This window comes from Monodon monoceros, unplaced genomic scaffold (genome assembly GCF_005190385.1).
Source record: "Monodon monoceros isolate NGI ecotype Baffin Bay Population unplaced genomic scaffold, NGI_Narwhal_1 Super_Scaffold_21, whole genome shotgun sequence".
NCBI classification, from domain to species: Eukaryota; Metazoa; Chordata; class Mammalia; order Artiodactyla; family Monodontidae; genus Monodon; species Monodon monoceros.
The window spans coordinates 91,606,612-91,626,436 of NW_021703778.1; the positions used below are offsets into that span (position 1 = coordinate 91,606,612).

Here is a 19,825-nt window from a genome sequence, read left to right on the forward strand (position 1 = left end):
TCTCAATAAATATAAGCCAGGTATTCTCTGAGAAAAAAGGAGTCTCTCCTCTAACACAGAACTCGGTCCGCTTCCCGTGACCCCAGCACCTAGAACAGTGCCGGCATGAGTGGGTGCTCATTTAGTCTATGCTCAGTGATTGAATGAATGATAATGTCCATTACAGAGAAATTCCTAGCCTCAGCAGAAGTGATTCTGAAAATGATGTTAACAATCTTGGATATTTTTATGGTCTAAGGTCATGGGACAAGACCTGGGAAGGCTAGGGCTGCCTGTGGCCGCACTTGTCTGACAAGGTCAGAGCGTCCCCTGCCGGCCCCGAGGAGTGCTGCAGGCAGGGCCCAGCGGGGCACTCCCACTCCTGAGGTGCCTGCCTGGAGGGGGGCCTAGTGGCACTGCCTACTTTCCCTACCTCGCCGTGAGCAAGGGGAAGTCCAGTGCTAACCACTGGCACTCATGGGCTCTGGACATTTCCCTAGGGCTCTCAGGTGGGGCTGGGGGGAGAGAAGCAGTAGCTCATAAATTTGTTCGTGGAAGAGACTTCGGCAATCTAGTCTAAGTCCTTAACATGATGATGAAAAAAAAATATTAAATACATCTATTGGGCACTTACTGTGAGCGCTTTACATGGATTATCTCATTGAAACCTGAAAACAACCCTTCGAGGTAGGTACTACACAGAGGAAACTATAGATAGGTGCATCTATCAAGGTCCCACAAAAAGTAAGGGACCAGCGGCAAACCCAGGGCCCCTGACCCCCAGTCCAGTGCTCTCCTGCTGCCTGTCCAGGACACTGAATCCAGGAGTACATCCTGGGGGCACAGGCAGGGGCAGAAGTCCCTGGAGGACTGAGTCTCCCAAGACGACACACAGTGAACATTTGTTGATTGACTGGTAGTTCCAAGCGTCTGGTTGTATTCAGCCCAGGGAATGTGTTGCCATGGCGATCAGGAGGTTATTCTCTCTCTCTGGGGACCCAGACTTCTAGAACACTTCTAGGATATGTGTGGCCACCTCCCTCTGGCCATCCCTCTGCCTTCTCTCAGATGTCTCCACCAGACCTAACCACCTCCCAAGACTCAGGAGGGCTCCCCAGCCTTAGGACCTCATGCCTGTCCTAAGTGGGCCTGAACCCAAACCCACCCAACACCATTTTCTGCTGTGTTTTGCTGATACCTTCCCTCCTTCCTTCATCCTTAGCTGATCTTAAAGTCAGCACACTGGGCTACATACAGTAAGGCAGGTCAGAACCTGAGGTGTGGTCCCCCTCAGAAACCAGCACAGTATCTGACAAGATGGGCACTGATCCATGCTTGTTGTCATGACTTGCTTCTGTAGAATAAATCTATTATACCTTGACAAACAGGAGAGGGGAACAGCCAACTGCAGTCCAGTGACTAGGGCTTAATAATGCACACCTTAAAAAAAAAAAAATAATGCACACCTTAGCTCATTTCCTCCTTCCCAAGACACAGTGAGGGAGGCACTTGGATTATATCTCCATTTTATGAGGAAATTGAGGCACAAAAGGATTTAAGTAGATTTGGAATAAGCAAGAAAAGATTAGTGGGTGTTTCCAATGGAAAACTTGGCAGTGTTTAGAGCACATCCTCTGTGCTATCTGATTAGAGCTCATCCTCTGTGCTGTCTGATTAGAGCCTTTCATTGCCTTTCAGCTTGTTTGCAACTGTTAATTGTACAGAACTGATGGCAATGCAATGATTCCTGTCTATGGATACTCAAATTCTGTTTGTTCGAGGGACAACAGTCTCCTCTTGTGGAAAAGTCAGTTTGCTTCCGTTTACAAGTTGATCTCAATATTCCTGTTCTATATATGTGTCTGTTCTTTGGAGTCTCCTTTGAATGACTTGTAGCATCTACCTGGTTCCCTCATTAATGATAAGGTAAATAGATCTTGAATATGTGTATGAGAGTCATGATTTCACCTTTTAATGTTTTTAATTATCTTTTAACAGGGGTAACAGGTAATTTGCCTCCGGTTGCTTAGACAAGGAGAGGTAGACCTGGGGTTCGAACCCAGGCAGCTAGGATGCAGCATCTGTGTTTATAACCATCACCCTATGTTCCAGGTACTGCATAACTTGATTGCATTAGAGTGGCTGCAGCTGTAAATAAATCAGACCCTTGATCCTACTTCAAACCCTATAGCTCTAATTAAAAGCTAATAAACTAAATGGTGGACACGTGTGACCACAGCATTTGGGAGCGAGAGCTCTGGGTGGTATGAGCAGGACACTCCTTCAGGCCCTTGGGTCACTTCGGCTGAGGAGCACTGGGTGTTATTTTCTCCCAGGCCTTCCGGTAGTGGCCCTGCACTTGGGCTCAGGTAGATGCCGGTGCTGTGGGCTGAGGGGCTCTGTGTTGCCCTTGGTTCTGCCCAGCCCTTTGCTGAAGGCCCAGATGAGGGAGGAGATTTGCGGGCCATTTTCCATTCCCCAGGTCTCCTGCGGTGAGGGAGAAGGAGCCAGGAGCTGTGTGGGCCGCGTGGTTGGGAGACAGTGACCCAGCTGCCTGCTGCACGTACTCTTCTGCTCCAGGCACCAAAAGCCACCAACCTGATCGCAAGGTAGGATTTCAAGTGCTTGACAACATTAGAATTTTTTTTTTTGTTTTTTTCTTCTGTACGCGGGCCTCTCACTGTTGTGGCCTCTCCTGTTGCGGAGCACAGGCTCCGGACGCGCAGGCTCAGCGGCCATGGGTCACGGGCCTCGCCGCTCCGCGGCATGTGGGTTCTTCCTGGACCGGGGCACGAACCCGTGTCCCCTGCATCGGCAGGCGGCCTCTCAACCACTGCGCCACCAGGGAAGCCCAACATTAGAATTTAACAACATCTTGGGGACTTCCCTGGTGGCGCAGTGGTTAAGAATCTGCCTGCCGATGCAGGGGACACTGGTTTCAGCCCTGGTCTGGGAAGATGCCACATGCCGCACAACGACTAATCCCGTGAGCCACAACTACTGAGCCTGCGCTCTAGAGCCCACGAGCCACAACGAGTGAAGCCCGCGTGCGTAGAGCCCGTGCTCCGCAACAAGAGAAGCCACTACATTGAGAAGCCCGTGCACCACAGCAAAGGGTTGCCCCCGCTTACTACATCTAGAGAAAGCCTGTGTGCAGCAACAAAGACCCAACACAGCTAAAAATAAATAAATTAATTAATTTAAAAATAAAGAATTTAACCACATCTTATTGACAGAGACTTTCAATATCTTTGTTCACTGAGCTACCTTTACTCCTGACTGATCAGAAACAATTCCATTTTTTCTTATCAGGGAATTTATTTTCAGATGTATATTTTTATAAATTGATTCACTTCCTTTTGCTTTTATTGTTTTTAATTTTTAAATCTAAAATTTTAAAATGTAGCCACATTATTTTGTTTCGTAGTACTTCTTTTTATCATTCTTTTATTTATGGCAGAAATACTGGTTTTCCATTTATGATAATGATATTAAATAAACTTGTTTAAGTATAAAACGAGTCAACTTAAACGTGTTAACTGATAGTGCAGGTGGTATTTGGTTAATGGCAGAAATCAAGATGGTGGTGTCCAAATGATGGAATTTATATATTATTATAAATGATAGCACTGTTTTTTACTCTTTATTGAGCATTTATTACGTGTCAGCCTCAATGCCAGCCACGTACTGCTGTCCAATAGAATCTGTGCTGATGGAAATGCTCTATATCTGCACTATCCAATCCACACGGGGCTACTGGGTCCTTGAAATATGGCTAGTGAGACTAAAGAATTGAATGTTTTCTTTTATCTAATTTTAAGTAATTTAATTTTAAGTATCCATGTTTACCATATTTGAGCAAGCGTAAGGGTCTTAAATATAAACTCTTTCTCACATCTGTGAACTATTATTATTGCCATTTTGCTGATAAAGAGATTTAGACTTTGAGAGGTTGCCTGAGATCACATAAGTAGCAGAGGTGGCATCTGAACCCAGACGCATTGAACTACAGAACAGGTGCTCTTAATCACTTCCCACAGAAGAAGCCCAAAGAACATTTTGTCAGTAGTTGAATTGTACTGGGCCACGTGTGATGCTAAAACTGGCAGACTTGTGTATTTCTTTTACTAGAGTGGCTTGTTCTGTCATGAGATGGCCTTGAGGTATCACACAGGGTGGCTGGCGTGACTGTTGATTTTTGAGTGGAACTGAGGTGTGACTGAGCCCGTGGGAAGCAGTGAGATGCGTCCACATTGAGGGCTAATCCTGACAAGGCCCCAGATGAATCATGGCCTCCAGGCTCTGTGCTCCTTGAGCACAGGGCCATTTCCTTCACCCTGGTGTCACCAGTACCAAGCCCATGGCTCTAAAGGACACTGGTCAATGTTCAATGAATGATAGAGGCTTAGAGCACAACGGTCATCATTTAGGCCAACCATTAGATCACACAACTCTGTAACTGGTTTCACTTAAATTCATGACCATAAATATCAAGTGAGCCCTCACATTCCCTGGCAGTCTGACAACACATCTTAAATATGTTCAGTCTCTGATGATTTCACACTTTCTTCCAAATGTCCAGCACCCTGATTATCTTGTGGCTTTTGGTTCTCCAGGATCTGTACCTGTTTGTAATCCTCTGTTGTGTGGGTCTTGGTGAAAGGCAAGGAATATAAAAGGGTCAGAGGGTCACTCCCTCACCTACCCCAGGACTTGGGCTCAAGCATATGATCTAGGGTTGGCCAATCTGGGGCTTGCAACTAGGACTCTGACTTCTGAGCTAGTGAGACCAAGGCCCACGGCTCTTTAGAGGTTATTCATCGTGGTAGTCATTGCAGGGTAGTCTTCTGCTGGCAGCCCTATAGGAGGAGTTTTCACCAGACCTTTCCAGTCTGTGCTAGTTCCATGGGCATATGAAGATGACTCCCCAGTTTGTAGTTATAACTTTTACCTCTCTGCTGAGCTCCAAACTTGTATATGCACTTGCTTACTTAATGGTTCCACTTGGATATGTAATAGGCATCTCAGATATTACAAGGCCAAAATAACTCTTTTCATCTTCTTATAAAACTATTTACTTCTCATGTCTTTCCTATCTTAGTAAATGGCACCACCACCCACCCAATTGCTCAAATTCAAAAGCCTATGAGTCACCTCTGATTTCTCTTTTCCTCTTAATGTCCACAGCCAGTTGAGTACGAGTCCTGTTGACTCTACCTTCAAAGTATACACTAACCTGATCGCAAATGTTGCTAGCACCTGGACTTTTGCAATAACTTCTGCAGTAGCCCCCAACCCTTCACCAAGATATCTATGTCGCAATACCTGGAACCTGTGACTATGTTACCTTACATGTTTAAAGGACTTTGTGATTAAATTAAGGATCTTGAGATTGGGAGATTATTCTGGATTATCCAAGAAGGTCCAATATAACCACAAGGTTCTTATAAGAGGGAGGCAGGAGGATCAAAGTCAGTAGTAGGAGATGTGACAATGGAAGCAAGAGGTGGTAATGATGTGAGGAAGGGGTCACGAGCCAAGGAATGCAGGTGGCTTCTAGAAGGACAAGGAAACAGAGTTTTCCCCTGAAGCTTGCAGATGGAATGCAGCCCTGCAAACACATTGATTTTAGACTTCTGACCTCCGGACCTGTAAAAGAATAAATTCATGTTGTTTTAAGCCACTAAGTTTGTCAGATGTGTTACAGCAGCAATAGGAAGCTAATACAACCCTCTAATTGGTCTCTCCATTTCCTGCCTTGTCTCTACAATGCCTTATCTACACCACAGCCTGACGATCTTTAAAAAGCTAAATTGGATTGTCACTGTTCTGTTTAAAACTTCCTTACCAAGAAGCTTTTCTTTGTATTTGGAACAAAATCCAAATTTACCAGGGCCATCGGCCCTATATGACTGGTCAGTGGATACCTCTCCAAGCTCTCCATATTCCTTCACCTCTCCTTCCACATGCCACCTCCACCCCACCCCCAAGCCTTGTGGACATGGGGCAACTTGTTTCCCCATTGGGGCCCTTGTTCTAGCCATTCCCTGTGTCTGGAACACTCTGTTCCCAGATTTTTGAATGGCTAGTCCCTTTAGCTTTCAGCTCAAAGTTCTCCTCTTTAGAGGGATTTCCCTGACCCCAACCTAAAGCAGTCCCCCTGTCACTCTCATTTGTATCATTCCTGTTAAGTTGTCCGCAGAGCACTCTTTATCTGAAGCTATACTTACTAGTTTACTGTTTATTTCCTCACTACTCCTTTAACCCAAGTTTCAGGAAACCAGAAACTTGTATCCTGCTGTAGCCCCCTCTCCTATAACAGTGCCTGGCATAGGCTAAGAGACCCTCAGTGAAAACCCATTGCATGATTTCATGCTTGACTTTTCCAAGACCTAGGGTTCAAGTTGGCTACTGGCAGAGCAGGGCCTACACCCCAGGTCTCCAGACTGAACCCAGAGCTGAAACTGAGACATGGCTTCAGGCCCTCTTGCTAGAGCTGGGGCCACCCAGCCTGGTCAGAGAAGAGGGAGAGTTCAGAGGGAACTCAGAGAGAGTTCCCGCCATGGGAACATATTACAATGACAGTGGTAATGAAAATAGCAGCTAACGTTATCGAGCACCCTCTATGAGCCAGGCACTGTTGTAGTGTTTAATGTAAGTTCATTTGCTCTTCACAACCACACAGTGAAGTGGATACTATTATTATAGGTTGAGGAAATTGAAGCACGGAATAACAGTACAGCTGAATATACACAACTATAGGTTTCCATCAGATCCCTCCTGTGCTCTCTCACTCTCTCCCACTGCTTGGGTTAGAGTATTTGCTTGTCTGTAAAATCAAGCACAGCCCAAGGGCCTCGGGGTCGTTGCCTTCCCGGGACTGGCGGGGGCGCCCCAGAGCGCAGGCGCGGGGCGGGGCGGGGCGGGGCGGGGCGGGGCGGGCGGGCAGAGGGCGGAAGCAGGGATTGGGTGGAAGAGAGCTGAAACCTAATAGCGGAAGTCCCGCCCAGCCCGGGCGAAACTTCCGGCTCCAACGGTTTGGGACTTAATGCTGACGCAGCAGAACCAGCAGCGCCGGGATGGTGCTGCTGGAAAGCGAGCAGGTATAGCTAGAGCTGGCCGGCTGAGGGACCGATACTGTTTGGGGCTTAGCTCGGGACCTCTGTCTCCTTCTGCGGGAGGGACTGGGACTTGCCGAGGCGGGGGGCGGGGGGTGGGGGTTGGAGTTGCCTAACGGGGCCGGGCTTCTTGTGTTCCAGTTCCTGACGGAGCTGACCAGGCTCTTCCAGAAGTGCCGGTTGTCGGGCAGCGTGTTCATCACCCTGAAGAAGTGTAAGCAGCTGTGGATGCAGCAAGGCCGGAAGGGAGCTGGGAGGCCGAGCGATGCCCCGGCCCGGGTGCCCAGTGACTGGGAGCCACAGGCAGAGTCTGTCTGCCGCGCGTCCCCGCCTTCCCGTACCTTCCTCCACCTGGTACTGGCACATTTAGGGCTGAGGGGCCGGAGAGTATTGGGGATTGTGGCTGGTGCGGCCCCCAGCACTTAGCCACCTAAGTCAGTTCCGGTTCCAGGGGGCCCCAAGCATGTCAGGTCTCGTATTTTTGTCAAGGATCCCAAACCGCGTCATGATTAGTGAGATTTAGTCTGCTTTGATATTACAGTGTTCCCATCGTGGAAGTGGCAGGTAGGTTCCCAAAGTGTGGGCAAGGCGTCTGTAATAGCAGATAATGTGGTTAACAGAACTAGATCAGTGGAGGTGGATTAGGTATCCTCTTGGAATCGTTCTCGTACGTTTTAACTCTTCGTCTACCTGTTCACCGCGTCTGTGGCTGTGTTCACCAGGATGTATTTTTCATGCAGATGATGGTCGAACTAAACCCATTCCAAGGAAGGGTTCTGTGGAGGGCTTTGAGCCCTCCGACAACAAGTGTCTGTTAAGAGCTACTGATGGGAAAAAGAAGATCAGCACTGTGGTGAGTTCAATTCCTAATACTCCTAATTTTGGAGTTTAAAGACTTGAATTTAACTTGAGGGGTATATCTGAACCAGTTTTTTTTTTTTTTTAAGTTATTAAATAAAGCCTAGTGTGTAGCTCCCCAGCTGTTTTGGGATCAGGGTCTTCTTTTATTACCTTAGTAATAGAAAACCCAAAAGCAAAATTAAAACGAAGAAGGTAGAAGCCAAACACTTGTTAGAAATAAAATTAACATATTTGTCCTTACTCAGAGTAGCACTGTTAAGGAGCAGTTGGCATATTTGATTCCTTATTCCTTTACTGTGCTGGGCCTTCAGTGAACAGTTTCTTGGTATCAGATGCTTTTACTTTTAAGCTGATTGTCCATTTATCTTTGTGGTTCATGTACCAAACATGTATTATATTAGGCTTTGTATTTGAGAGCATATGATTTAGTCAAGAGTCCCAGTATTATTCCCTTTCAAAGTGGAGGTTGAATATGGCAAAGCAAGAGACTGCTTGGATTCCAAATGAATACTTCTTTATTCTGCTGGGGCAGAACCAGACCTGCCCTCTAATCACATCAGCATAGGATATTCATGATAATGTATGCCATAATTAGTTGATGTCTCCCATTACCAGTTATCTTGAGAAGACTTTTACAGTAAAGCAAGCTTATGTGGCTTTTAAAAATAAAGTTGGGTGTCATGAAATACGGAAAACTAAGGAGTCTTCAGAGGTAGAATTTCTTCTGTTGTGGTAGCTTGCGTTTTGCTTAAATGGGCCTGAATTAATGGTAGGTTTAAAATAAGATGGGGAGGGAGTAATTTAAAAGTATCTTGCGCAAAAGATTAAGTCCTTTGACGTCTCTCAGAACCCTGAGAGAAAGTCAGTGCCATGTGTGTAAGAGATTTCAACAGAGGCAAGAGGCATAGCTTCTTAAGGAGCCCACTTCTGCCTCTTTCCCACCTTGGTACAATTCTCAAAGTGCAGAGCTACTTTGCTTGTTCCTCAGGCAGAGGAAAGTGGAGTAGAAAAATAGCTTTTGGTGTATTATGACCCCTGCAATTGGGAAGAAATATTTTTAAGGATTAGGATGTTGTCTTCCCGAGGCTTTCGAGTTGTTACTGGGTGAGGCAGATGATTCCTATGTGGATAACAGGGGTGACCTTTTCCTCATTCTTTCCCAGGTGAGCTCCAAAGAAGTGAATAAGTTTCAGATGGTGAGTGTCTGGTGTCCTCTGCGTCTCGTTTCTCAGGGCGAGAGTCAGCATGATGATTAGCAGTGGCTTCAGATTGCTATTTAGGCTCACTGCTCTCCTGTGATGTTTTACCAGTAGTTTACAAGTAAAAGCTGCCAGGCTGTGAATTCTCCTTTCAACGCTGATACTGTCTTTTTTAGCTAGATTTTGTTGTCTTAGGCTTCAGATATGCTCTTTGTATAGTATAGCTGAATAAGAAGTTGCCTGTAGTTTTCCATGTTTGCTTAAAAAAAAAGTAAAAAACATGCAACTCACTAGTGGGTGTTGCAGAAGCTGCTATAATGTGAGGGTGTTTTCCTTACACCGTTTTCCTTAGGATACAAGTATCCCCATGGTATTATATGCTTTATCAGATAGGCTTTCTGATTTTGGCTACCCTAAATCCATTATGGAAGCACAGCAGATGCTCCACCAATTTGCAACTCTTCCCACTAAGGTCACGCTCTGTGTCTTTTAGGCTTATTCAAACCTATTGAGAGCTAACATGGATGGGCTGAAGAAGAGGGACAAAAAGAGCAAGAGTAAGAAGAGCAAAGCGGCGCAGTGAAGGGCACCAGGTTTCCCGCTTTCACCAGTTAACCACTGAATTACTATTTTTCCTTTGGTTTTTACTTTTGGCCACAAAGCTGGGTTTCTGATTCCTCTACAATAACTGTTTTCATGTGAGATTAGGGTCATTTTTGGATGGAAGAAGGGCTGCAGTGTTTACAGGGTAGTTACAAGAAGCCAGTTTATTTTATATCTGGCTAAGTGGTCTGTGTTGTATGGTTGTATGTTTCTGGATAATAGTTTACAGTCTCTGTAGCCGTCTGTGAAGAGCACTGTATCATTAAACCTGTATTTATCAGTACTGACCATCTTTTATTCCTTTTCCCATCCCATAAAAAGTTTCTGGCAATAGCTCCTCATTCTGGAATGACTGATTATGAATAGGCTTTAGGCCCTGTCTTATGAGTTACTGGAATTGAAACCTGACAGTTTTATAAAAAGTTGTGTTATTTCATGGGTATTTTTCCCAACTTGGCTGTATAATTTTTTTTTTTTTTCTTGCGGTACGCGGGCCTCTCACTGTTGTGGCCTCTCCCGTTGCGGAGCACAGGCTCCGGACGTGCAGGGTCAGCGGCCATGGCTCATGGGCCCAGCCGCTCCGCGGTATGTGGGATCATTCCCGGACCGGGGCACGAACCCGTGTCCCCTGCATCGGCAGGCGGACTCTCAACCACTGCGCCACCAGGGAAGCCCCTTGGCTATATAATTTTATCATCATAGTTCCTTTAGCAAATTTGAATGAGTTCTCATAGCCAAATGAGAGTTTGCTTAACCAAACTAAGGATAAGCCTATTACAAAATCATCAAGAATAAAGATTCCAAGTTAATGATGATATTTGATTTCTTTATGCCCTTTATTTTGGACATTTTCATGTGCTCAGTATATAGGGCTGAGAAGAACAAGGCTGTTTTCTTGTGTTCTAGCTCCACAAAACCTTTAGTGCTAATAGATTTGCAGTTAAAAAGCAACAGATATATGAAAACATTTATTATATTCAAAAGATAAATTTATAATATATTACACATGAAAAACCTACAAAGCTCAACTCTGTAGGACAGCTTCTTAGAACGTAAAGCTAATTTAAAACAATGAATGTACAACATTTTATAGTAAAAGCTCCTGTCTGTTTGAACAATGTAACGATCATTCGTTCTTTAGGATTAAAATAAGATTCTGTAGTAGTCATCTCTGTAGCTATACAGGAACAGCACAGACACCCTGCAAAAGAAGGGAGAAGACAGGATCAGTATAATGGTAGAGAACAGAGTTGACAAATAATTTTTAGAACACTTAACTGTAGGAGTTTTGTGTAATCAACAACAATATGGAAGGCCAGTCACTAAAAACATTACATAAGTAAGTTTTAGAGAAGCTGTGACTGGCAAGGGTCCACAGTATAAGGGTCTACACAAGGAGCCCACCGTTCACCTCACAGGCTTTGTTGTTTCCTTTTAAGTGGATGATAACATGAACAACTGGCAAGGGGACATGAAACAAAGTAGTCACACTTGTTTTCGTTCATTTAGACGTTTCTAGGAGTTACCTGGGTGATTAAAAATTATAACTGGTGCAGAAAAAGCATTTGAGAAAACTCATACCCATTCATAATTGTAAAAAAGTAAAACAGAAAAACACCCTTCAGAAAATGAGTAATTAAAAAAAACTTATAACTGGGATAGCTGCTACCGGGACCACTGCGTTTTGTTATTGACAGGATCATGACTGTGATTCACAGTCCTGATTACCAGTTGCAGTTCTAATGTAGCAACTTATTAGCCATCTAACCTCAACACGACAATAAGGTATTTGTCACTTTAAAACCCCTCCTTGGGAAAAAGACCCCAAAAAACAAAAAAACCCTCTTTGAGTTTTAACCCATGTTGAAATCTGCAATGCCTAAGTAATAACTTACTTTTTTTCTACTTTGATGTTATAAATTTCATCACAGACTAATTTGAGGTATCTTTGCTTTGGCAGGCGTGACAGCAGCAGCTTCACAGTTGTGTTAAATGCCTGTTCGTCAGCATCCCACTAGGAAAAAAATAGATAAGACTTAACAGCAGATACTAGGGTTTATTAAAACTGGTTTTTTCTGGGTCACTGATGAAGTGTCAATGCCATTCCCCCCTTTAAGTGTACTGAAAAGATCAGTTAGAGGGAGAGAGAACTAATGGGGAGACTGCTAGGGTTCTTCCTTTGAAGCATTGAGTTTCTTTACAAGACCAGTTTACTAGATCCTGACTAACAGTGCTGCAGCCCCAGTGTGCTCACGTGACTTTATACCAGTTATTTCTGCCAACTGTTGACTTTCTGTGAAATGGAGATACCACCTCTGATATATACCCATTTGAGTGTCTCATAAAGCAGTAAATTCCCAGTATATGCTTATTTACCAGACAACAGAATACTAGTGGGGAGGGGAAACAGGGAAGGGGGAAGTCAGCTTATAAAAGAAGCTACAAGGATATATTGTACAGCACAGGGAATATAGCCAATATTTTATATAAATGGAGAATAACCTTTAAAAAAAAAAAAACCAAAACGTAGTATGAGATGTTAGCTCTGGGGCAAAGTTCATTTTTCATCTAACTTAGTCTGTGACTAAACACTCTGGATAGACAAAAGCATTCTTTGGTATGACGTTGCAAAAATCACCTGTAGTTATTCTTACAGTTGAACATTCTAATAGCAAAGCTAAGTATTTACATTTTTTTAAAGTTCAGTTAGGCTATTCGATAATAAGGGTATGTACCTGTTATTAAAAAAAAGCATATGAAAAAGGACCTAAATTTAATTTTTACGAAAAGATCTTCCATGTAGTTCTAGTTCTGCAAATGAGCTTCCCTAGTTGGAACGAAGGTTTATAGAAGCGGCATAGTATAGTGGGTAAGAACATAGATTCCACTAGTCTGCCTAAGTTCATATCCTGGCTCTGCAACTTCCTAGTGAGGTGAATTTGAGTAAGATATCTAACCTGTCTGCCTCCCATTCTCCATTAAACGTACAATGATTCCATTTATCTGTAAAATGGGGATCTGTAAGAAGGTAACATATGTATCCCTTGGGGTTGTTGTGATTAAATGAGTTAATATTTGTAAAGTGCTTAGAACAAGGCCTGCCACAGCCTGACACACAGTAAAAGCACTAGGTGTTTGTTAAAATCATCTCTGAAATTTAAAAGAAAGTCACTAGAAAAGTGTGATTCCCTCAAAATTTGATTTAGTAATACATATGTCACATAAAAGGAACAATGTTACCAAATTCCTGGAACTGCCAGAAAAATACCTAATATCACTAAGAAAATAATGCCATTTTCAACTTTCTTTTGGCAAATCAACAGCTTCGGGATTTTAAAGGCCATAATGCAGAAGAGTTCATCTTTCTTACCTCTAATGATAGAAACTGTAAGATTGTTTCTTTGGGTAGATCCACCTGTTGATACACAAAAATGTACATCATGTCAGGGAACCTAGGCAGCACATACTGACTTGTGCCTATGGTGTCACTTTGGATGGAGCAACGTGAATGGGATGCTCCCGTGCTTATTGAACTGGACAATGATGCGATCTCAGCACTGGTGAACTAATACTCCCAGGCCCCACCCATCACACCCCAAAGGTTTGACACTGCTATCTGCAGAGGCCCGAAACATTTAGAAAAATGATGATTTTCGTGTTCAGTCCCCTTCCCCCCAATCTTTCAGAGGAAGAAACTAGGAGAAACGGGCCTGCATCCCAATGCTGCTAACACTGAGCAAAAAAAAAAGCCCTGACCTCCGAGGAAACTACTTTGACAGTATGGACAAAAGCCATCCTCAAAAAGTTAAAGAAAGTGACTTACAGCCAAAATTTCAATTTCACTGCTTTTCTGATGCAAGTTAGCAAGGGAGGTCTGAAGTCGGGTTTGTACCTAAGAAGAAGAAAGCATGTTAGAATTCAGAACCTGTCAAACCAAGCCATCTTTCTTGCCATTTCATTTCTTATTCTAGGAAACAATCACAGGTGACAAACCCAAGCCTAGAAGGGATCCCAAATATTATATAAGGACTTGCTCTTAATCCACCTCAGTAAGATGAGTGTCTAGCCTATTATAATCTCAGGGGAAATGAGATTTTTATAGCCTATCTTGATCATTTGTTTACTAATCCACCTAGCTGCTTATTTCTTTATAATTTTGAAATGAACCTAATAAAAGCTCAGTACTGTAAAATAGTACATGTGGAAGCGGGGAGATTTTAGTATTAAGCTAAGTTTAGAAAAAGGGGACAGTGACAGCAATGAGAACATGGAACTGAAATATGGTAGAAAGATATGAAAAACAAGTTTCTACCCAACATCCTGAGAAACAGCCAGGAAAGCTCACAAAATGAGGTAACTCGATCTTCTGTATTTCAATCTAATTACATTCCTAAATAATGACTGCTCTCCTCAAACCTTCTTCCCAAATGAGGCCAGTGTCCCACCTGTGCTCATTAGCCTTGTCCTGCACTTCCCTTCCCACTGTCCCTCCCATTTGGAACACTCTCATCTTCCCTCTCTGCCTGTTTAAATCCTTCAGGGATCACCTCCACGAAGCCTGTCTTGATCATCCGTGCAGACACTGATCTTCGTCTCTCCCCCATGTCTGCAGCACACTCTAACACTCATTCCATGTACTCAGCATCCTATTACTGATCTCCTTCTATTTTCCAACTATATAACGCATATGCTTCGGAGGTTATAAACTCTTCAAGGACTGGGGCCCCGTCACGTCTTTTCTATTTTACCTGGCACTGAGCACAGAATCAGGCAAAGAGCAGATATCAAAAACATGTATGCAGGGAGAAACCTGCCCCAAGGCTTGTGGTAGATCTCTTCTGCTTTGTTATTTACAACAAAACCAAACAAACCCCATCTGCTGTTAGAGCCAGATCAGAAAGTTTTTGTTTGGATCCAGCAATTCTGACAACAGCTGCATCTAGGTGCCCACAGTGTACACTGACGCCTCTTTGGAGGACAAATGGGGCAGAATCCTGGCACCAGAGATGCTCTGTGTTGATGGAATTTTCAGAAGTCACCAAGTTCAGGAAGTGGAAAGAAAAACATTTCCAGGAAACTGTTTCTTTTCCTCTCCTGTTCTCTGCCTCCTTTGTAGCTCACAGAAAGCCAAGGAAACTCTGACCACATACCTGAGTTTCATACCGCCTCCTAGCGCTGGCTGACAGCTTCTCTGGGGCTACCACGCTCACAATGGGAAAAACTGTTGCTCCATGGATTTCAAACAAACCTGAAACAGACAGTTTTAGCCGTTATGGCCTCATCTGGTCCCACTTTCTATAACACACCACAGAGATGGCAGAGACGATTAGAATCCACTCGGGAGTGATTCTATGGACTGGATTGTGTCTGAGCTTTGTGTTCTATCTCTGCAACTGCCTGCACTTCACCAGGAGTCCAGAACCCCACCCAACCCCCAGCAGTTCTGACACTTCTGTCGAGATCACCAGCCTTCTTTCCTCAGGTGGGAGGTGACAAAGGCATAGAGAGGCAGTATGAGCCAAACCTCATGAACCTAAGAAAAAAATCAAACAGTATTTCCCAAACTCTAATACTTCTTTAAATTCCTCAAAGCATTTGAAATCTGATAGTGGCACAAAGTCTAACAGAAATGAACCCAGAAGACCCAATTCTGTTAAATGCCAAGTATGTCTTCTCGTGGACTTCAATGGGACATTTCTTTTTCAGTCAGGTTGACAGATGTGGTGAAACTAAAGGCGTAAGTATCACCACTGTTCCCTCTTGGCTTTCATGAAAACAAATGTATACAGTGTCTTTCTCCAAGGCATTTCAAAATGCTTTTCTTCAATCTTCCATATGGGGAAAATGTATCTACATTTGGCCTATATAATAAACTGAATCAAAGGAAGATTAAACCACTTGTAAAAAGACAGAGATATGTCAGGACCAAAAGAGTCACCAAACTCCTAGTGGTTTTATCATTTTCTAGAATGTGGGTTTCAAAGGGATAAATTCCATTTGGTATAACTAACTGTGTATATGTTACTTTAAGAGTATATTTCTGAGGCAGTGAGTTAGCCACAGTCATAAGTATTTAGAGCAAACACATACACACACACACACACACACACACACAAGCATTATTATGTTTAGGTTACAATTAGTAATTATACCTGAAGCATTAGAAAATGACCCCTTCAGATTTTGTACTGCAAGATTATCGGAAGCTTCTCTAAAAACAAGCAAACAAAAACAGTTAAATAAACGGTCATTACGACAAAACAACACAGATAATTTACAGTGAGCTATACTTAGAGGGAGGCTTTTTTCTATTAAATATAAAAATATTGAATAAATATTGGTTATTAGTGGAGGAAAAACAAAAAAATTTGCACTTAATTATGCTTTTGGTTAAGAGCAAATAAAAATTATCAAGGCTGTCACTTCAAATTAACATTCTAGAGACAACATTCTGATTTATTCAGCTGGGTGTGAAGTACTGGCTCAACATAAGAAGCTAATTTCAATGAAATATAATGGGTGTTCTTTCTGCTCCCCTCATAATACAAGGAAACATTAGCAATGCCCCGTCTTCATTATGGCAGCAACCTTGGTGATCACCCACAGGAGAACATTTAGTAAATGAGATTCTTTCAAAAGCTGTTGAATGGATGTTCTTTCAAAGACTGAATTAATTTATAGCCTTTGAGAGACATAATAGCACTCTATCTTGGGAAAACAGGGAAATAAACATTCACATGGAGGAAAGATTTTAAACCTTTCCCTGCTAAAACTAAATCCCATCTGGCCTGTTAAGCGTCCATTTAATGATGTTTGCCTGTACTAGTACTAATAGTCACTATTAATTAGTTGACTTTTTTGTTTTTCCTTCTAAACCTCTGCCTTTGATTTGGATTCTTAATCCTAATACCTAGTGGCTTCAAGAACATTATATTCTCTTAGAAAAAGCCTGATGGTGAATGTAGTCAAGCTAGGTGCATACGGGCAGGGTCAGGGGCCGGGGACGGAGAAGCAAGCAGGAACATTTATTTTATATAAGCCAGGATTTCTCTGTCTTGGCACTATTGACATTTTGGGCCAGGTAACTGTTTGTTGGGGTGGGGGTGGGGGGGTCAGTCCTCTGCACTACAGGATGTTTAACAGCATCCCTGGGCCCTGCTAGATACCAGCAGCACCTCCCGCTTAACAACCAAAAATGCTGTCTCCAAACATGGCCAAATGTCCCCTGAGGGGCAAAACTCCTGCTGGTTGAGAAAAAAAGTAGAGTACTGTATTTTCTGATTATGAGCATAAATACAGGAGTTACAAATATATAGAAAAGCTTAAGGGAAATTAAGATCCCTTGTAATCCCACTAACCAGAAATAACTATAATTTAAAAATTTGGTCCATCATTCCACACATTCTTCTATGTATGGGCTATATATTTTGGTTGAAACAAAAATGGGATCATATCATACATCTTATTTGTGGGCACCCTTCCTTGTAATAAACTCAGCTTTACCATAATAATCATTTTTAAAGGCTGCACAGTATTTCACTGTATTTACTGTAATTGGAACAGTCTTCTATAATATTGTGATATTATAAGTGAGATTCTCAAAGTGTGGCCCAGAGACCCCTGGAAGCCCCTGAGATCCTTTCACAGGGTATCTGCAATGTCAAAACTATTTTCGCAATAATCCTAAAATGTTAACTATCCTTTTTATTCTTATCCTCTCATTAACGTGTGATGGACTTTTCCAGAGACTACAGGATGTGTGATATCACAACAGACTGAACGCAGAAACAGACAAGACAATATAGTTTCTTCTACTAAAGCATCAGAGATTACAAAAATGTACAACAATGCATTAACAATATCTGCAAAAATGTGAAACAATGCCATTCTTTCTTGCTACATTTATTTTGTTTTGGAAAAGTTATTTTTTTATTTTTAAATTAATTTATTTATTTTGTTTTGTTTTATTTTTGGCTGTATTGGGTCTTTGCCGCCGCACGCAGGCTCCCTCCAGTTGCGGCGAGCGGGGTCCACTCCTCGTTGTGGTGTGCGGGCCCCTCACCGCAGTGGCCTCTCTCGTTGCGGAGCACAGGCTCCAGGCACGCGAACCCCAGCAGCTGCGGCACGCGGGCTCAGCAGTCGTGGCTCACGGGCTCTAGAGCACAGGCTCACTAGTCGTGGCGCACGGGCTCAGTAGTCGTGGCGCACGGGCTCAGCTGCTCCGTGGCACGCGGGATCCTTCCGGACCAGGGATCGAACCTGTGTCCCCTGCCTTGGCAGGCGGACTCCCAACCACTGAGCCACCAGGGAAGCCCGGAAAATAGTTATTTTCCATTAAAAAATGTTATGTAGGTTTGCATGTAATGAGTTTGTTATTTAAAATAAGTATTTTTTAAATGTTTCCATTTTAATTTCTAACATAGAAATTATTGATAGATATAATCCACATAAACAAAGCTCTTTGGGGTCCTCAAATAATTTTTAAGGGTATAAAGGGGTTCTGAAACCAAAAAGTTTGAGAACTGCTATTATAAACAGTGCCTTGATAGACATCTTTGTACATATCCCTATGGAATAATTTTACTATAAATTCCTAAAGTGGAATGCTGGGTCAAATTTTTTTTTTTTATGTTTTAGCTTTTAGGCTTTTAACTTTGTTAAATTCCTATCCAGAGAGTTGAACCAATTTGCATTCCTATGATGAGTATGTGAGATCTTTTCCTAGAATATTATAATCTCCCAGAATATTAGGTCTTTCAAAACCACTGACAAAACATTACTGAAATTCACTGATTAACAGACCAAAGAAGATAATGGCAGATAGATTTTGGTTCCTTAGGCTTTTCAAAATGATAAAAATTTTTTTGACATGTTATGAAGGACAAACGTTGAAAGTCAGTTAAGACTAGTCTTACGTAGGGAGTCACATACTTAAACTGCTGAGTTACTCAGAAGCAATAGAATGGTTCAATATAAGTTAACCTGACTCATCTTTATCTCCCAAAAGGATCAAACTGACTTTTAAAATAAATGTATGGTTAATTCTAGATAGGCAGTTGCAGCTGGTTTTCTGGGCTTTTGTTTTACTAAGTTACCTGATAGTCCTTTCATCACTGACTTTAGTCCTCAGTTTCTGCACAACATGGTCCACGAGATCAGACTCCAGCACACGTTTCTCTGTTTGCCTTTCCTTCTCAAAAGACTTAACCTTAAAAAGAATGAAACAGATCCATCATTTCTGAAGCCAACAGGCTGAAGAGTACTATAGTAAGTCTACTAAGTCAACAGTTTAGGTTGATGGCTCTTAACCAGGGGTGATTTTGCTCCCCACAGGACATCTGGCAATGATTAGAGACACCTGTCGTTGTGGCTGCTGAGGGGGTCGCTGCTGGCATCTAGTGGGTAGATGCTAGGGATGCTGCTAAACATCCTACAAGACAGCAGCCCCACAAAGAAGTATCTAGCCCCAAATGCCAAAATGTGGCTGCTGAGAAACCCTGGTCTAGATCAGAATAGATTATAGATGACAGAATTTAAAAAAAAAAAAAAAAAAAAAGGCCAAGACGAACCAGCTCCTATTTCATTTGATTCTTTCACATATTTTCCCTCTTAAACATCTCGGGTCAGTCACCAAGGTTTCTACAACTCCTTGCTCCCTCCTTTCCAAACCCTAGTCCTGTCATCCCACTTTTAAAGTGCCTATCTTTTCATCTTCACTCCCATGGCCAACACCCTGCCTTGGCTTGGGATAGCCTGATATTCTGCCCTCAGCTACTGCATCTCCAATTATCCCTCACTCCATTCCATGCTACATATCCCTGCAGATGAATTTTTCTCATATACGCCCTGATGTCCCCTTCTGTCCAAAAACATACCCTGGCTCCCCGCTAACGGCTAAAACAAGTCCAAATTCCTTGGTTGGGCATCCTGGCTCTCCTTGATCTAGCTAGAACCATTCTCTCCTGCTGAAGTACCCTTCTCCACAATCCTGCTTCACCCCAAATGGACTAATCAGGGTAATACCAGAAGAGTTCTCTGCTGGCCTGCCTCTATCTTTGGGACAAT

General features: G+C 42.9%; 2 protein-coding genes across 5 annotated transcripts in view; one reads left to right on the top strand and one right to left on the bottom strand.

Annotated features, from left to right (window-relative positions):
• Nucleotides 1-6,978: 6,978 nt before the first annotated feature.
• On the top strand, nt 6,979-10,040 carry SRP14 (signal recognition particle 14). 2 transcript variants are annotated; one of them, XM_029237375.1, is made up of 5 exons: nt 6,979-7,082; nt 7,239-7,311; nt 7,838-7,950; nt 9,122-9,154; nt 9,651-10,040. In XM_029237375.1, exons 1-5 carry the CDS (start codon nt 7,059-7,061, stop codon nt 9,738-9,740), a joined length of 333 nt encoding a protein of 110 aa, XP_029093208.1. In that variant the 5' UTR covers nt 6,979-7,058; the 3' UTR covers nt 9,741-10,040. The 2 variants fall into 2 exon arrangements, with proteins under 2 accessions (XP_029093208.1, XP_029093209.1); XM_029237376.1 differs by lacking the exon at nt 9,122-9,154.
• A 208-nt stretch (nt 10,041-10,248) lies between these two features.
• EIF2AK4 (eukaryotic translation initiation factor 2 alpha kinase 4) overlaps nt 10,249-19,825 on the bottom strand; it is a 114,254-nt gene continuing 104,677 nt past the window's right edge. For all 3 annotated transcript variants that reach the window (XM_029237372.1, XM_029237373.1, XM_029237374.1), the window contains 7 exons: nt 18,856-18,968; nt 15,913-15,971; nt 14,911-15,008; nt 13,584-13,652; nt 13,131-13,175; nt 11,656-11,774; nt 10,249-10,961 (listed from right to left, as the gene is read on the bottom strand). In XM_029237372.1, coding sequence (XP_029093205.1) covers nt 10,904-10,961; nt 11,656-11,774; nt 13,131-13,175; nt 13,584-13,652; nt 14,911-15,008; nt 15,913-15,971; nt 18,856-18,968 — 561 coding nt within the window. In that variant the 3' untranslated portion in view covers nt 10,249-10,903. The remainder of the gene's footprint in view (nt 10,962-11,655; nt 11,775-13,130; nt 13,176-13,583; nt 13,653-14,910; nt 15,009-15,912; nt 15,972-18,855; nt 18,969-19,825) is intronic.

Excerpts from the sequence above, each read along its gene's own strand:
- SRP14 (XM_029237375.1), top strand. The coding sequence starts at position 7,059 with ATGGTGCTGCTGGAAAGCGAGCAG. Across the intron at positions 7,951-9,121 it reads AAAAGAAGATCAGCACTGTG|GTGAGCTCCAAAGAAGTGAA; the intron begins GTGAGTTCAATT and ends ATTCTTTCCCAG. Across the intron at positions 9,155-9,650 it reads AAGTGAATAAGTTTCAGATG|GCTTATTCAAACCTATTGAG; the intron begins GTGAGTGTCTGG and ends TGTGTCTTTTAG.